The sequence below is a fragment of the Vulpes lagopus genome, chromosome 11 (assembly GCF_018345385.1).
Source record: "Vulpes lagopus strain Blue_001 chromosome 11, ASM1834538v1, whole genome shotgun sequence".
Classification (NCBI taxonomy): Eukaryota; Metazoa; Chordata; class Mammalia; order Carnivora; family Canidae; genus Vulpes; species Vulpes lagopus.
Genome location: NC_054834.1, coordinates 28,697,471 through 28,712,677, shown reverse-complemented (window position 1 = coordinate 28,712,677; position 15,207 = coordinate 28,697,471). Strand labels below are relative to the sequence as shown.

The 15,207-nt window shown below is 52.0% G+C and overlaps 1 protein-coding gene across 1 annotated transcript in view; it reads right to left on the bottom strand.

Moving 5' to 3' along the window:
* The window catches only part of LOC121471526 (nitric oxide synthase 1 adaptor protein), a 265,854-nt gene that overhangs the window by 178,865 nt on the left and 71,782 nt on the right, over positions 1–15,207 (bottom strand). The window contains exon 2 of the mRNA XM_041722342.1: positions 10,129–10,200. Coding sequence (XP_041578276.1) covers positions 10,129–10,200 — 72 coding nt within the window. The remainder of the gene's footprint in view (positions 1–10,128; positions 10,201–15,207) is intronic.

The window sequence follows — 15,207 nt, the reverse complement described above, 5'->3', positions numbered from 1 at the left end:
CCAAAGCGAGCCTTGACCGGGTGCCTATGTTTGCACAGTCTTCTGACCCCACTGTCCCCACCTGATACTGATTAGAAAGGAGGGGAAGGGGGTGCCTGGGTGGCACAGTCGGTTGAGGGCTTGACTCTCGATTTCGGCTCAAGCCGTGGTCTCAGGGTCGTGGGATCAAGCCCCGTGATGCCGGGCTTTGCGCACTCGGGCAAGAGTCTGCTCGGGATTCTCGCTCTCCCTCTCTCCCTGCCCCTCCCCGACCTCTCTCAAATAAATTAATCTTAAAAAAAAAAAAAAGAGGGAAGAAACTATTATTGACAGAGCACAATCCACATGCAAAGGGCTTCGCTCAACGCTTTATATGCACACTTATAACTGTAAGACACATCTGCCAAGACGACATCCCAATTTTACTGATGATTTAACAAAGGCCGACGGGGTGAGAAACTTGTCCCGTCGTTCAGGCAGCAAACAGGACAGGATCTGAGCAGATGGTGTCTGGGCCCCTTACCAGAGCACCTCAGTAACGGGGTGGAACCTTTCCGATCCCGGCTCTAAGCCTAACACTCCAATCCCCCTTGTGGTCGGTGGAATGGGGACATCCCCACCCAAATTCCTGGGAATGTGTCACACGGCCAAAGGGGGCTACCCCGGATCGCCGGGGAAGGGCAGGAAGGAGAGGCCTGGGTAACGACAAGGGTCCTGATGCGGGGAAGGCAGGAAGGTCAGAGCAGAGGCCAGGGGGCCAGGACTGCTGGCTCCGGAGACAGAAGCGGGTCGCGGGCGCAGGCAGTCAGGCGGCCTCCAGAAGCTGGAAGAGCAAGGGCACGGATTCTCTCCTGGGACCGTAAGAGGGAAAGCAGTCCTGCCAACTCCTGGACTTAAGGTCCAGTTCAAATTTTTGACCTCTGGAACGGGAAGACAAGAAGCTCACATTGCTTTAAGCCCTTAATCTGTAGTAATTGGTTACAGGGGCCACAGGGCGTTAAAGGGCCGAGCTAGAGTAGAGAGAGAGACAGAGAGAGAGAGAGAGAGAAATGGGGGTGGGCCTGTGATACCACCAAAGCTGTTCTGAGGCCAACGTGCCCACTGTGAACTTGAGAAGGAAAACAATGACAAAAAAAAAAAAAAAAAAAAGATGCTGCGGGAACCACTCAGGAGAGGGGGACACACAGGGGGGCCACTGGGACTGCCGAGGCCGCCAGGCTCTGGGGAAGGAGACCCGGCAGGGACAGGAGGCGCTGGCCAGGGCTGACGTGGCCCCAGACCACCCACCAGCCCACCCAGCACCTGGGTGTCCTCCCAAGGCGGCATCCGGGCCATTTTATGTTGGGGGTTTTTTCCTCCCTTGGGAACAAGTTCTGGAAGAGTCATCACCACCACCAGGGAGCTGTGGGAGGGGGCAGGCCTTGGCCACTTCCTGGTCACCAGCCCCGTGTTCAAGGCCACGGGCCCACACCACACATGGGCGGCCACATTGGGGAAATCAAGGCACCACTAGACAAGAAATTATGAGCCCGTACCGGACCCTGCAAAAGCTGTTTGCCGCGCAGCCGAAAGCCCATCCGGGCCACAGCCCGATGAGCCCAGCCAGCTCAGAGCGCTTCAGGACGTGGGCGGCACACACGGCTACAGGTCCAGGCTGCACCAGCAGCTGTGGGGCCGCATCGCATTTCTCCCGCAGGGATCTCTGGCCTGGTCTTCTCACACCCAGAAATGCGGTCTTCAGCTGCAAGGACAGCTGTCTGTCCCCTTTCCAGAACCCAAGGTGCAGCAAGATGCCTCTCCCGTCCGTCAACGGAGGCTCCCCTTCTAGAAGCTACAACAGGTTCTAAAGGTGAGGGAGTAACAGGACAGCAGGTCCTGAGCGTGGCGCTCAAGCCCAGAGTCCAGAGCATTCCTCCCTTCCGGCTCCCCCAGCCCACACCTCCCGGGCCTTCACTGCTTTCTGCTCACACAGTTATCACCGAAGACTAATACTTTCAGTCACTCAACAAGTCTACCTAGCACAGGCTGTCACGCTGACAGTCTGCAAAGCCACTCAAGTGCTGCAAAGACAGGGGTGAGGTGCCCAGGAAAGCGGGAAGGGACAAAATAACCGGGGGGGGGGGGGGGGTCCGGCCTCCCCAAGGAAGTGATGTTTGTGCTGAAAACTGCAAAAAGACACTGGCCCTTAAAAGGACTCACATGAAGCAGCGTAGGGTCTCTCGGGGCATTTATCTGCATTCGCAAAATGCTTTGGAACCCAAAAGGTGGTATAAAAGTGATGCAGAGGAATATGAATAGCCCTTCATAGCCCAGTGGCTTAGAGAGTCTCTTTCCACGCATTATCCCAGATTTGACAATAGCACCAGGGAGATGCAAGAAGTATCATCCTCTCCCTTTTATAAATGAAGAAGATTAACCATTGCACCTTCCATCAAGGAGAAGACACCAAGCCCGGCCCTCATCACTCCTCATCCTCATCGAGAGCTTTGACGGCACAGCGCTGCTTTCTGAGGAGGCTAACAAGCGCAGGGGCAGGGACTGGCCATAATGTTGGGAGCACGAGACGTGCAAATTACGGCAAATACCATCTGTGTGCTCAACGCCCCTCCGCACACAGCAGGCCAGCAGAGCCAAGCCAGCAGGCTGGTTCCACCCTTCCCCTTCCGCCAGAAACCTTCAAGCCAGCAGCCCAGGTTCTTACCAGGCCAACCCCGGGCTCGCACAGAACTTCTCTAACCGCCCTCGATGGTTCCTTAAGCTGCACAGCTGGGGTGGGTGGTCCACGGCTGCTCCTCTCTCCTCCCCTTCTTCCGGCTGGCACCCTCTCAGATACTGGGATCGTGAGTAGACGACAAGCAGGACAAACATCTGTTGCTTCTGGGGAGTAGAACTTGCCTCTTGCCCGGGTTGTTACGGGGATCAGAGGAGAACACGCTAAGCCCAACACGCAGCGGCTGTCAGAGTGGGGAACGGATGTGCTCCCGGATCAGCAGGCCTGCTCGGTCAGCCTCGGCTCTACCTGCTTCTGCTTTCTTGTAGGCAATAAACAAGGCAGGTGGGGTTGGGAGAACAGGCCTCCGAGATGTCCACGTCCTCATCCCTGGAACCTGTGATGTTACCTTACGTGGCAAAAAGGACTTTGCAGATGTGATTAAGAATCACGACATGGGGGCACGTGGGTGGCTCAGTGGTCAAGCATATGTCTTCGGCTCAGGGCATGATCCCAGGTCCCGGGATCAAGTCCCACGTCAGGCTCCCTGCATGGAGCTTGCTTCTCCCTCTGCCTGTGTCTCTGCCTCTCTGTGTCTCTCATGAATAAAAATAAATAAATATAAATAAAAATAAAATCTTTAAAAAAAAAAAAAAGGAATCACAACATGTGGGACACCTGGGTGGCTCAGTCGGTGAAGCATCTGCCTTCTGCACAGGTCGTGATCTCAGCTCCACATCGAGTGCCCTGCTCAGCGAGGGGCCTGACTCTCCCTCTCCTTCCCTGCCGCCCCCATCCCACACACACGCTAGCTCTAAAATAAATTTAAATTTTTTTTTTTTTAAATCTCAAGATGGGAAGATTATCCTGGACAATGCAGGTGGGCCCAGTGTCAGCACAAGGTCCCCTTTAAGAGGGAGGCAGGAGGATCAGAGGCGGAGGAGGGGGTGTGGAAATGGAAGCAGAGCTCAGGGAGGAGGCCGCAGGAGCACCGTGGACAGACGGCCTCTGCAAGCCAGAAAAGGCAACGAACAGATTCTCTCCTAGAGCCTCCAGGAGTAAGGGCCCCATAAGATGCATCTCAAGGACCGTAAGCTAACAAACCTGTGTTGTTTTAAACCAGTAAATTTACGGTGATTTGTTTCAGCAGCAATAAAACAACAGAACAGGAGGGAGACTGAAGCTTCAAACAGATCAAGGAGGGAACCGACCCGGGTCAGTGTGTACACAAGGGGACCAGCCTCGGGGGAAAGAGGCCCATCCTGAATGAGGAAACAACAGGCAGTGAGGTGAGAGACCCCAAAACCTCTGCTGCCCGTGCCTCGGAAGGACTCCAGAGCTCCCCCAGAATTCATCCTAACTCCCCAACAATGGAAATTCCCAGAAGCTGTCTGAAGAAAACGAAAAAGCAAAAACTGGGCAGTGACTTTCCACGGGCCTCGCTCTGCAGCAGGGGAAGGTGCCAGGCACCCGAAGATCTGGGTCCCCCTCCTGTGTGACCTGGGGCCTCGCTGCCCACCTCTGAAAAATCCAACAAACTGACGAACAGTAATCACGGTCCCCTTCAAACAACGGATGGCGTGCAAGGATTCCGTGTGCTCACAGTACGGAACAGACCGGATTTAAACTACTCTACTCTACCGGGAAAACCATTAAAGCTGCAAAAAGTTACTCAGTAAAAACTCCTGGAGTACTTAGCGATGGTCAGGCATGAAGTCAAGAACTTGGGGCCCGGAGGCAGCGGTGATGTGACCTGCTCCCTCGAGGCTGCAAGTCCTCCCTGAGCCACGACATCCTCATCTCGGGGGGTCACCAGGCTGCAGCATCCACCAGCCACGGACTCCATCTCAGGAGCCCACAAGGCCTTCCTGTCGCCCCAAATTGGGCTAGATCTCCAGTTACACACTTCCTAATTTCTTGCTCCTCACCTAACAACTCATATGATTACTCCTGGGCTGGTCTCGTCAGCACCCAACGGAATATTCAGGTAGTAACGAAGCATACGGTGCTCCAGGAATATCTGCAGCCTGGAGGAACGAATGGATGCACGTACATGATGCTGGTGGACGTGAGCCCAGGGGTCCTCCTCCAGTGCCCCCATCTACCTACGTCTCAAACAGGAGAACCAGAACACACAGGGTGATCCCATACACGTGAAAGCATGTTTATGTTGCAAATGGAGGAGTGATAAGTAACATTGGTGACAGTCACAGAGCAAAAGGAAGCCCTGAACACCCTTCCCCAGCCAAGTGGGGCCGGCTCTCCTGCTCCTCACTTCTTCCTCCACCACCTGCCAGGTCTCAGGCATTCATGTGCGTGGTCTGCACGGTCAACCTGGCACCAGGAGCCTGACCTAGGGCTGTATGCCCAGGCAGAGGGACGCCAGGTGAGTGGCTCTCCTTGGGGAGCAGCAGAGAAGCAGAAGATGAAAGGCCACTTTCAGGAGAGGTCTTCTAAGAAATCCCGATGAGTCATCCACTTGGGTGTCACCTCGTATCAAGGACACTGTAACACTGAAGTCACGGCCATCCACAACCCCAAACCCAGTCCTCAGAAGTACAGTAGAAGGAACCCCCACCACCGGGCCTGGCGTTCAGTCAGGGAGCCCCTGTGACAGCACACGGCCTGGCAATCCACCGTGAATGCATGCTCTGCTTCCCGAGACCCACTCCCCCAGAGACCCCCCAGTACTTTGTGGTGCCCACTCTAACAGATCCTTTCCAGAAAAGGAAAGCCCATCTATTTAAAGGTTAAAGGTCCAGCACCAAGAAGGTACACGTTACTTTAAAAAAAAAAAAAAAATCGTGAAACCCTTGTGTGCTATTGGTGAAGATTTGAAATGGTGCGACCATTATGGAAGACAATACAAAATACTAAAAATAGAATTGCCATATGATTCAGCAATCTGCCATCTGGGTATAGATCCCAAAGAATTCAAAGCAGGGATCTCAAAGAAATTTTGCACATCCACGTTCATTGCAGCACTACTCACAATAAGCTAAAAGGGAGAAGAAACCCAAGTGTCGTCCATCAACAGATGAATGGATAAAGAAAACGTGTTAATTCTCTATATACAACTGAATACTACAGAGTCCTATAGAGGAAGGAAACCCTGTCTCATGCCACAGCATAGACGACCCTCATAGATATTATGCTAAATGAATTAAGCCAGTCACAAAATGACAAATACAGTAGGATTCCATTTAGGAGGTATCTAAGCAGCCACCATCATAGAAACAGAGTATAAAGGTGGTTGCCAAGGGCGGAAAAAGGGAAGGAGAACTGGTGTTTTCATACGGAGTTCGTTTTGCAAGTTAAAGAAGTTTTAGAAAGACCCACGGCACGACGTGATCTCTACTGAACCATATGTTTAAAAATGGTCACATTTGATGTTCTGTTTTTTAAACATTATTTAGAATATCTTGAGGGTGGCGCCTGGGCAGCTCTGTTGGTTAAGTGGCTCAGGTCCTGATCCCGGGGTCCTTGGATTGAGCCCCCCCATCAAGCTCCTTACTTAGCAGGGAGTCTGCCTCTCCCTCTCCCTCTGCAGCTCCCCCCGACCGTGTGCTCGCTCTCTTCTGTCGGATAAATATTTTTTTAAAAATAAAAAATAATAAAACATCTTGAAAGCACATTACAAAAGAAAAAAAAGGTGCCTGAAATAGGTAACATGAAGCTTCAGAGAAAACCTATACGGCAAGAGAACAAATGAGAAATAGGGGAAAGAGGATGAGTAAGGGTCAAATCAACAAAGTCCAGAAATACGGTACAGAGTCGACCACACAGTTTGTGGAACTGAGCCAGGAAGAGGGGCCTGTACACCTGCTTCGGGCCCAGCCCTGAGGATGTCTGTCCCCTCTCCCCGGGCCCCCCTTCCCCGGCCAGTCGCTTCTCTCGGAGGGCCTGCCTCTGTGGGACGGAGACGGTCTGCACTACCCCCTCCCCTGTCCCGAGCAGGGAGAGATGGGGAGACGGGCACGTAGAGAGCTTGGCAAGGCCCCCCGACGCAGGCCACCGTGATCCTGATCACGACGGCTTCTCCGAGGGCTCGCGCTCTGCGCTGGCCAAGCCAGAAGGCCTGTGTCTTCAAACCTGCAAGAGCATCCGGCACCCCCAACCCCAAAGGGTCCTGCCCAGCGTTGGCCTGGCACCATTCTGCATCAAAAGAAAGTCAGGAACAGTCCTTTACACAGAAATCCCTTGCCTCAGTTCTTGATGGCTGTAATTACAGCCACAACAGCTTCTCAAAGGGAGGGAAGCAAAGAAAACACACCCTGGACCGAGTAGCTAACTGGGGGCTCCGGGGTAAAACACCCCCTGCTCATGCTGTGCCTATTTCATGCTTGTCCCTGTTAGCCAGGCAAACCCAGTGGCCACCCGGCCTGGCCCAGCAGCTTGGTGGCCAATGTATTTCCCCCTCGGATTTAATGAGCTGCTTGCCCTTGAAGCGCTGGAAGCAGGTCAGGAGAGGAGCTCCTGGCATACGGCCGAACAGGGGACAGGGGAAGAGGAGACAGGGCCACTCCCACTGCCGGCACATGGCCAGTCCTACCAGACGCCCTGAACCTCCACAGCTCCGAGGTGATGTCTTCCTCACAGGGACCCTCTATTCCTTCTACACGGTGGTGTTTCTGCCATGGACTCCCCCCACCCCCCACCCCGGGAAGTTCCACGTCCCAACCCCTTGCTTCACCAAGTGGGCGCATCACCCAAATTAGCGTCCTAGAGTCGGGTCACGGAGGGGACAGCATCATCCTGGGCGCGAGTGCCAGCTCCATCTACCAACAGCAACTTGACCGAGAACCACTTATCGAGCCAACTCCAAACTGTTTCCTCACCTACAAGATGTGATAATATCCTCGCCTCATCTAGAGTAGGTGCAAGTAACAGGTAATACGCTGTTACTACACTAAAAGGCCAAATGAAGCACCTGACACACAGCAAGGGCTGAACAGTGACTATTACTACTGACAGCTAATATTTTTTTTAATATTTTATTTATTTATTCATGAAGAGACACAAACACAGGCAGAGGGAGAAGCAGGCTCCCTGTGGGGACTTGTTTAGCCCAAGGAGGGACTCGATCCCAGGACCCCGGGGTCACGCCCTGGGCTGAAGGCAGATGCTCAACCGCTGAGCCACCCAGGTGCCCCCTCCTTTTCCCTTTTAAAGCTAAACCTGGGTTCTAGCAACAGCGGGACTCATTTGTTTTTCCCTTGAAATGATGGAAGTCTAAGGCCCCCCAAGAAATGCACAGCTTTCCAAGACAAATGGGAGAGAGCCGAACTCCATGATTTTTTTATTTTAATTCAAGTTGCCGACATATAGTATAGCACCCAGGGCTCATCGCATCATGTGCCCTCCTTAATGCCTGTCACCCAGTTACCCCACCCCCTGCCTCCCCTTCTGCAACCCTTTGTTTCCTAGAGTTAAGAGTCTCTTCTGGTTTGTTTTCCTCTCTGATTTTTTCCGCCCTCAACTTCCCCTCCTTCCTTTATGATCCCTTGCACTGTATCTTATATTCCACATATGAGTGAGACCACATGATAATTATCTTTCTTCAATTGTCTTATTTTACTCAGTATAATACCCTCCAGTTCTGTGCACGTCGATGTGAATGGTAGGTATTCATCCTTTCTGGTGTCTGAGTAATATGCCATCTGACAGCTAACATTGAGGTATGACTCTAATTATGATAAAGGTATTAATGACAACTTATTCCCTGTGTCTTAGTCAAATATGAAGAAAAGAGGGACATTTTTGGTGAAACCCCAAGACAGGCCAGCCCCGGATGCAGTCCTTACTGCTGCAATAGTGTCAACCGTGGGGAGAACAGTAGGCCATCACCGCATAGGGAAGCCCCACCAACCGCCCCCCCCCCCCCCCCCCGCCCAGCCAAGGCCACTGGGCTTTCTATCTGAGCAGGAAAGCAAAGGAAAAAAAAAGTGGGGGGGGGGGGAGGCATCTGGGAATATGCTGCATGGCAAGCCTGAAGCCACAGGGGTGAAGAATCGCACATGGTCTCTCGAGGTCAAGTGCAGAACTGCACTCAGGCCACATGCCCACCACTTCTTAGACCCTGGGACTCCTCTTGACCCCTCTCTGAGCTTCAGTTTCATCTAAAAAAAAAATGAGGGTAACAGGACCCCCACTCCACAGCCTGCTGTGAACACTGAACGAACCCATATGAAAGTGCTTTGAAGCAACTCACTCCCATGTCCGTGAAAAACAGCATTGTTGTTTTTTAATAGCTTCAACAAATTCAACTTAATAAAAAACGCTGAATGACTGGGAGGATCAAGGCAGTGAAAAAGTTACCTAAAAAATAAATAAATAATTTTTTTTTTTTTTTAAATAGGCTCCACACCCAGCATGGAGCCTAACACAGGGCTTGAACTCATGGACCCGGAGGATCAAGAACTGAGCTGAGATCAAGTGTCAAATGCCTGACAACTGAGTCACCCAGGTGCCCCAAAAGCTAGTGAACTGCTCAGAGAAACAGGAGCAAGCATACTAATTTTCTTCCCTAAACTACCATCACTGAACTGAGGTTTCTGTGGAAAGGGTGATTTGGCTAAAAGGAAAATGGGCAAAAAGCCAACTGAAGCTCCCAACATCTGCTATAGGTTTTCCATTTAGGTAGTAGATTCTTCTGGAGACAAAGAGCCCAGATTGGCCTGCATCAGGATGACCCATCCGGCTACCTCCAACACTCATTCTCTCCAAAAAGTCCTACAATTCCATTCGACCAATCCCAAACCTACCTTTGAAATGTACCACTTTAAAGTAGCTTCTATTTCAGGGCAGAGCACGTGGACAAATTCCTTCACTGTGATCAGAAGACAACTTAATTCTTGTTCAGCCTCTGCTCTGCATACCAGAGTCAGAAAGCCACAGGCTGGAACGTTTAACCAGACTCTGCTGGAAGATCCCCAAAATGCCAGAAGAGAACGGACACACTTTCAGAGCCTAAAGCAACTGACCATGGAAATTTTGCTGAAACCCCACATTTGTTCTTGAAGATTCAAGTTAATCTTCTTGTAATACCACAATAAATTGCTTTACTCTTCAATGTTTTGAGCCAATTAATGTTATCAAACGTTTCCCCTAAAATCTGCATTCAAAAGATACTTCACCATTCTCGCTCACTTCCCAGCAGACCCCACACGTCCTCAAGGTCCGTGCATCTCAGTTTCAGAAGCCACGGGCCAGGAGAGGGGGCCAGAACAGTACCCCCTCCAGCCATCGCATCCATTCTCACCCTCGCCTTTAATCAAGATCCACCACCCAACTCAGAATGGCTTCCCTGGAGAGTAGAGAGAGACAGGTCTGGGGTTCGCAAAGGGTGCAGCCCCCTTGGTACCCCCAGGACTATCCTGGGGCTGACAGCTAAGATGCTGCAGTTCAGAGTCCACACAGCCCCATCCCCAGCCACTCACCCGGATCCGGCGCATGGCAGCCACGATCTCCACTCTGCTGTTGGGCCTCGGCACGTCCAGGCTTCCGACGTACTGCAGGGAGGAAGCAAAGCACTCATTGAGAAGAGGGGTGCCAAGGGTCCCGGGCCACAGAATGTTAGCAGGAGGACTTCCAGTTACGCTCCCTATTTAGCAGAAGAGGAAAGAGCCCAAGGAGTGCCTCGTTCGGGGATGACTTCTACCCTTATAAAGAGCAGTTAATACAAGAAACCTATTCCATCCTGCTCTTGATCAGAAATGCAGCAGAGGACGCTGTTCAACCAGCCAGGCTCCCAAATCCGAAAGACCTGGGTGTGGCAATCTCCCAACACTGTCTTCGGGGCCAGGTACTTTGCCTTCGTCTCCACTGTAAAATGGGATTTAGGTCAAGATAAAATGAGAAAAGGTATAAATCTCTTCCACAAATATGCTTGGTTTATATTAAAGCATTCCTCTCCCCCTCCTCCCCAAAAAAGGGAATATACGCTTTTTTTCTTTTTTCCAATTAATGGCATTTCAAGGAGTTAGCCCTGGATGTTATAGAGACTTCATACACTTGACTAAGTCCTAATTGGATGAAAGGAACATACTAATTATGTTTTATTTAAAAATTTAATCTTCTTGGGGCAGCCCGGGTGGCTCAGCACCCAGGATCACCATGCCTTCAGCGTGATCCTAGAGGCCAGGGATCAAGTCCCACATCAGGCTCCCTGCATGGAGCCTGCTTCTCCCTCTACCTGTGTCTTTGCCTCTCTCTCTCTGTGGGTCTCTCATGAATAAATAAAATCTTTAAAAAGTTTAATCTTCTACAAAAAAAAAAAATGTTGAATGAGAGACTCCTAAGTCTAGGAAACGAACAAGGGATAGTGGAAGGGAAGGTGGGCAGGGGGATGGGTTGACTGGGTGACAGGCCCTGAGGGGGGCACTCACGGGATGAGCACTGGGTGTTATACTATATGTTGGCAAATCGAACTCCAATAAAAAAAATACAAAAAATAAAATAATAAGATAAAATAAATAAATAAATAAATAAATAAAATAAAAAATAAATAAAATAAAATAAAATAATTTTTAAAATGTTGAATCTCCTAAAGCTTTTGAGTTGTTTTTAAAACCAATGACATTCAGGTTAATGTTTAATATACGGATACTTCCTCACAGAACACTATTCAAATAATGCAGAAACACAGAGAGCCAAGAGAATAAAGTCCTCCCCCCAGAGCTTGACATATGTCTTTTCGTGTGCTGATGGACACATATATTTATAGACACAAGGAATTTATTTTACATAAAAAAGGGTTCACTCTCTTCACATTGTCCTGAATGTTGGGGTTTTGTTTTCGTTTTCTGTTTTTGTTTTTTTTACTCTAAATATGACTTGGGCATCTTTCTCTGCCAATGCATACAAGCCCGCATGTCACCTGTGACAGCTCCCCTGCTGATGGACACCTACCTTATTGGCAGTGTTAACACTCCTGCTTCCACTACCCTCATCTACACACCTCTGAGCTCATCCAAGGAGCTCTGCAGACTGGATTTCTACAAGCAGGATTGCTAGATCAAAAATATAGAAACAGGGGATCCCTGGGGGGCTCAGCGGGTTAGCACCTGCCTTTGGCCCAGGGCGTGATCCTGGAGTCCTCGGATCGAGTCCCACATCGGGCTCCCGGCATGGAGCCTGCTTCTCCCTCTGCCTATGTCTCTGCCCCGCCCCCTCTCTGTCATGAATAAATAAAATATTTTTTAAAAATACAGAAACATCTTGAGGTCATTCCTTTGTAGGATCAAACAAGAAAAGAGGGGGGACATGTTTTTAGGCATATGTGGTGTAGCAGTTATTCATACACGCCATCCCATTCCACACTGACCTACTGGGTCTACCTTTCCTTTTTACGTTCAAGTTATATAAAATAGTCTGGGGGATAGCCTCGAAATTAACAGCCCCAAAATAACTTAAAAGTCTATCTAAGCAAAGACTGCATTAATAGAAGATGGAGCATAGTCATCCCTTCAGGGATAGTCATCCCGTATTTCCTGTGGTTACAGGAATAGAAGGTTCTTTCTGAAACAGAGCTAAGGCTAGCCCCAGTAAGGGAGGTTCCAAAAGCTGAATGCTGCAAAAGAAATTCCCCTAGGTTGATCCAGTTTGTGCTAATGCCCCGAAGAGGACAATCCCAGCAGCCGGTGGTACGCATTGCGCGCCCTGCAGCCTGAGCCCAAGGCGACGGCCCCGTCACGACATGCAGAAGCAGTGGACCTGTGGACAGGGCACCTGGCAACTCACTCAGGTAAGTGAAGCCCCCTAGATCTAGGAGTGGGGCCAGATTTAAACAGGGTTGGTGTTTCTGCCTCTGAGCCCTGCTGGGGCCCTTCAGTGTCACTCAATGTGCCCATGACCTACACATTCCAGAATGACATGAGGCCCAAATTTGGGATTGCCCAACTTCACAGGAGTTCCAGCAGTTTCCATGCTCCCAGTCCCCGGCCCTGCAATGCCTGAGGGTTCCTGCCCTGAACTCGGAGCACGCAGACCTCCATGGACTCATGTTCCCTCCACCATGTGAGAGCCAGGACCTCGAGACCTGGCATGGTCACTCATTACAGGTGAGCCTGGGGGCCCTGTACTGCTCCCCCCCCCCCACAGAGGACCGCTGCCACACCAGGAGGACCTGCTCCCCACTGAGATCCACACCTGAGCCTGAACACACATGCCCAGATGGGACCAGTCCCCTCCCTGCCATCTCCACCCGGCCCCACTCTCCCCTCCAGAAGGGAGGCTGCTGGGTGGAGAACCCCGAAGCAGTCAGGAAACATGGGGTGCAGGCAGGACGAGAGAGAGGAGTGGTGGCTTTCTGGCTTTGGACAGGTTTCCTAAAAGGAACTTAGACGAGGACACCCAACATCTCCACCTGCTAATGCCTCCCCCACCCCATCAGCCCCCACCCATCCGGGGACGTATGCACACACACACTGTATACCTTCACACACGTGCAGTGCACATACACTCACACCTCACATGCCACACACACACGCCCCACAAACATGCTCCTCTCACACCCACACGGTCACCGCACATACTAAGAGCTTGCGGTCAGCTCCCAGCACGCACGCACCAGTCTGCCCTCCTTCCCAACCATGTGAAGTCACAAATCCGCCTTTCTGAGGATCCACCTGCAGCCGGCAGCCCCACAGTAGATGCACCGCAGGGTCAAGTTCCCCACTACACGTACCCCTCGGGGTCAAAGGGACTAAAAGGAACCACAGGTAGGGGTCGGGTCCACCTCTCTCAAAGGCTAGACTTTAGGGCAGTCCAGGTGGCTCAGCAGTTTAGCGCTACCTTCAGCCCAGGGCATGATCCTGGAGACCCAGGATCGAGGCCCACGTCAGGCTCTCTGCATCGAGCTTGCTTCTCCCTCTGCCTCTGTCTCTCATGAATAAATAAAATCTTTAAAACAAACATTAAAAAAAGCTAGACATTCACACCAGCAACGTGAGTCGAAAGGCAGGAGCACAGCGCCAGGGAGGCAGGCGCGAGGTCAGAAAGCCCAGGGCTCGGGGCCCGGCCCAACGGCAGTGCAAGGGCGGCCTCGCAACCAGCCGTGTCAGCTAGCAGGCCACCTCCACAACTAACTGCTGTCCCCTGGAGCCCCTACCTTGGGCCACAAGAAGCACAAGACACAGTCGGAGACCAGACCCCCCAGCTAGAGCCTGGGCCCCACAACCACTCCAGGGCCGAGGCTTGCATCACGTCGGTGGCGAGTGGCCCCGGGGCTTCCCACTCTCCGGAAGGCTGGCTCCTGGGCCTGCACCTCACCCACTGCCCTGCTAACAAGCTGTCAAGAGCCTTGTTTCTGTCGTCCTGCAGGGATAAGGAAAAGCCAAATGTGGACCCACAGCGACGGTGTCCCCTTTATCTGCTTCCCCCATGGGATGCAGGGGGCTGGGGGCCCTGTGACCACAGGGGCGGGCTGGCTCGACACCTGGGAACCGAAGGAATCATTTCCAGAAGGGAAACTTGTGTTCTTTCCCCTCCCTATCATCCCCCATGCTGTGCTCCTCACCTATAGGCTTCTTCGTCTCTGTCAACAGCCCCCAGGAACACCTACTGGCTGATCGAGCCTGGAACAGGGGAGTTTGCACCCTCGAATGCCAATCCACTTGTGTTACCCCCAAAGGACCCGGGGGCTGGCTGCCAAGTGCTCTGAGAAGGACCATCAAAGCCTCGGCCTGGCCCATGCTGCACAGTCTCGTCTCACAGCACCAGCCCCTCCGTTGCTGGGAAGACCTCAAACACGGCGCACATTCAAGGGCTTCCACGTGTGCCCTTCCCCGTACATGGAAGGCTCCACTTCTGCCCTCCCTCTCTCCAGTCCTCCATCATCCATGGTCCTGCAGACCTGCCTCGGCTCGACTGCCCTTTGCTGCCCCCCAGGCCTCCTGCAACCCCCTCCAGGTCCCCTGTAGACCACGGACACATGGCCACGTACAGGACCTCCCAGCACCAGTTAACCACGCCCGCCCGCCTGGAATCCTCCAAGGATGAACATACCCAGCCCCAGCGCTCCTGGCACAACCCCGGCTCCAACGAGGGGCAGGACAGGCCTGAGCCCCGGACTCTGACCGGTGTTCCTGCCTCCTCCCGTCCGCTGTCCCGCCCTGTACACTCCCCCCTGTTGTGATTCTATAAACTCCCCACACTTTTGTGCAGGTACCTGCACTGGACCCCAAGCCAGATGCTCTTACAGCAACACACGCAATTCCCGGCTTGCCAGGGGAGGAAGCACATCAACCCCTTCTGTTGGTGGATTCTTAGTCACCTGGCATTCTGTAAGACTTCTGTCAGAGTCCCTGCTGTGGGGCATCTCCTGGGGCTGCATTCAGAACATCTACCACAGAGCTTAAGGGGAGAATAAAGAGGTTTTAAAATATCCAGGCCTACTTCTTTTTCATTAGTATCTAGAAGGTTGGGGGGGGGGGGGGGGGAGAAAAAGCCTAGAAGGAAGATGCAATTTGTAGCAAGTAATCAAGATATGAGATTGCCTGTGTGTGTTTTATCTGTGG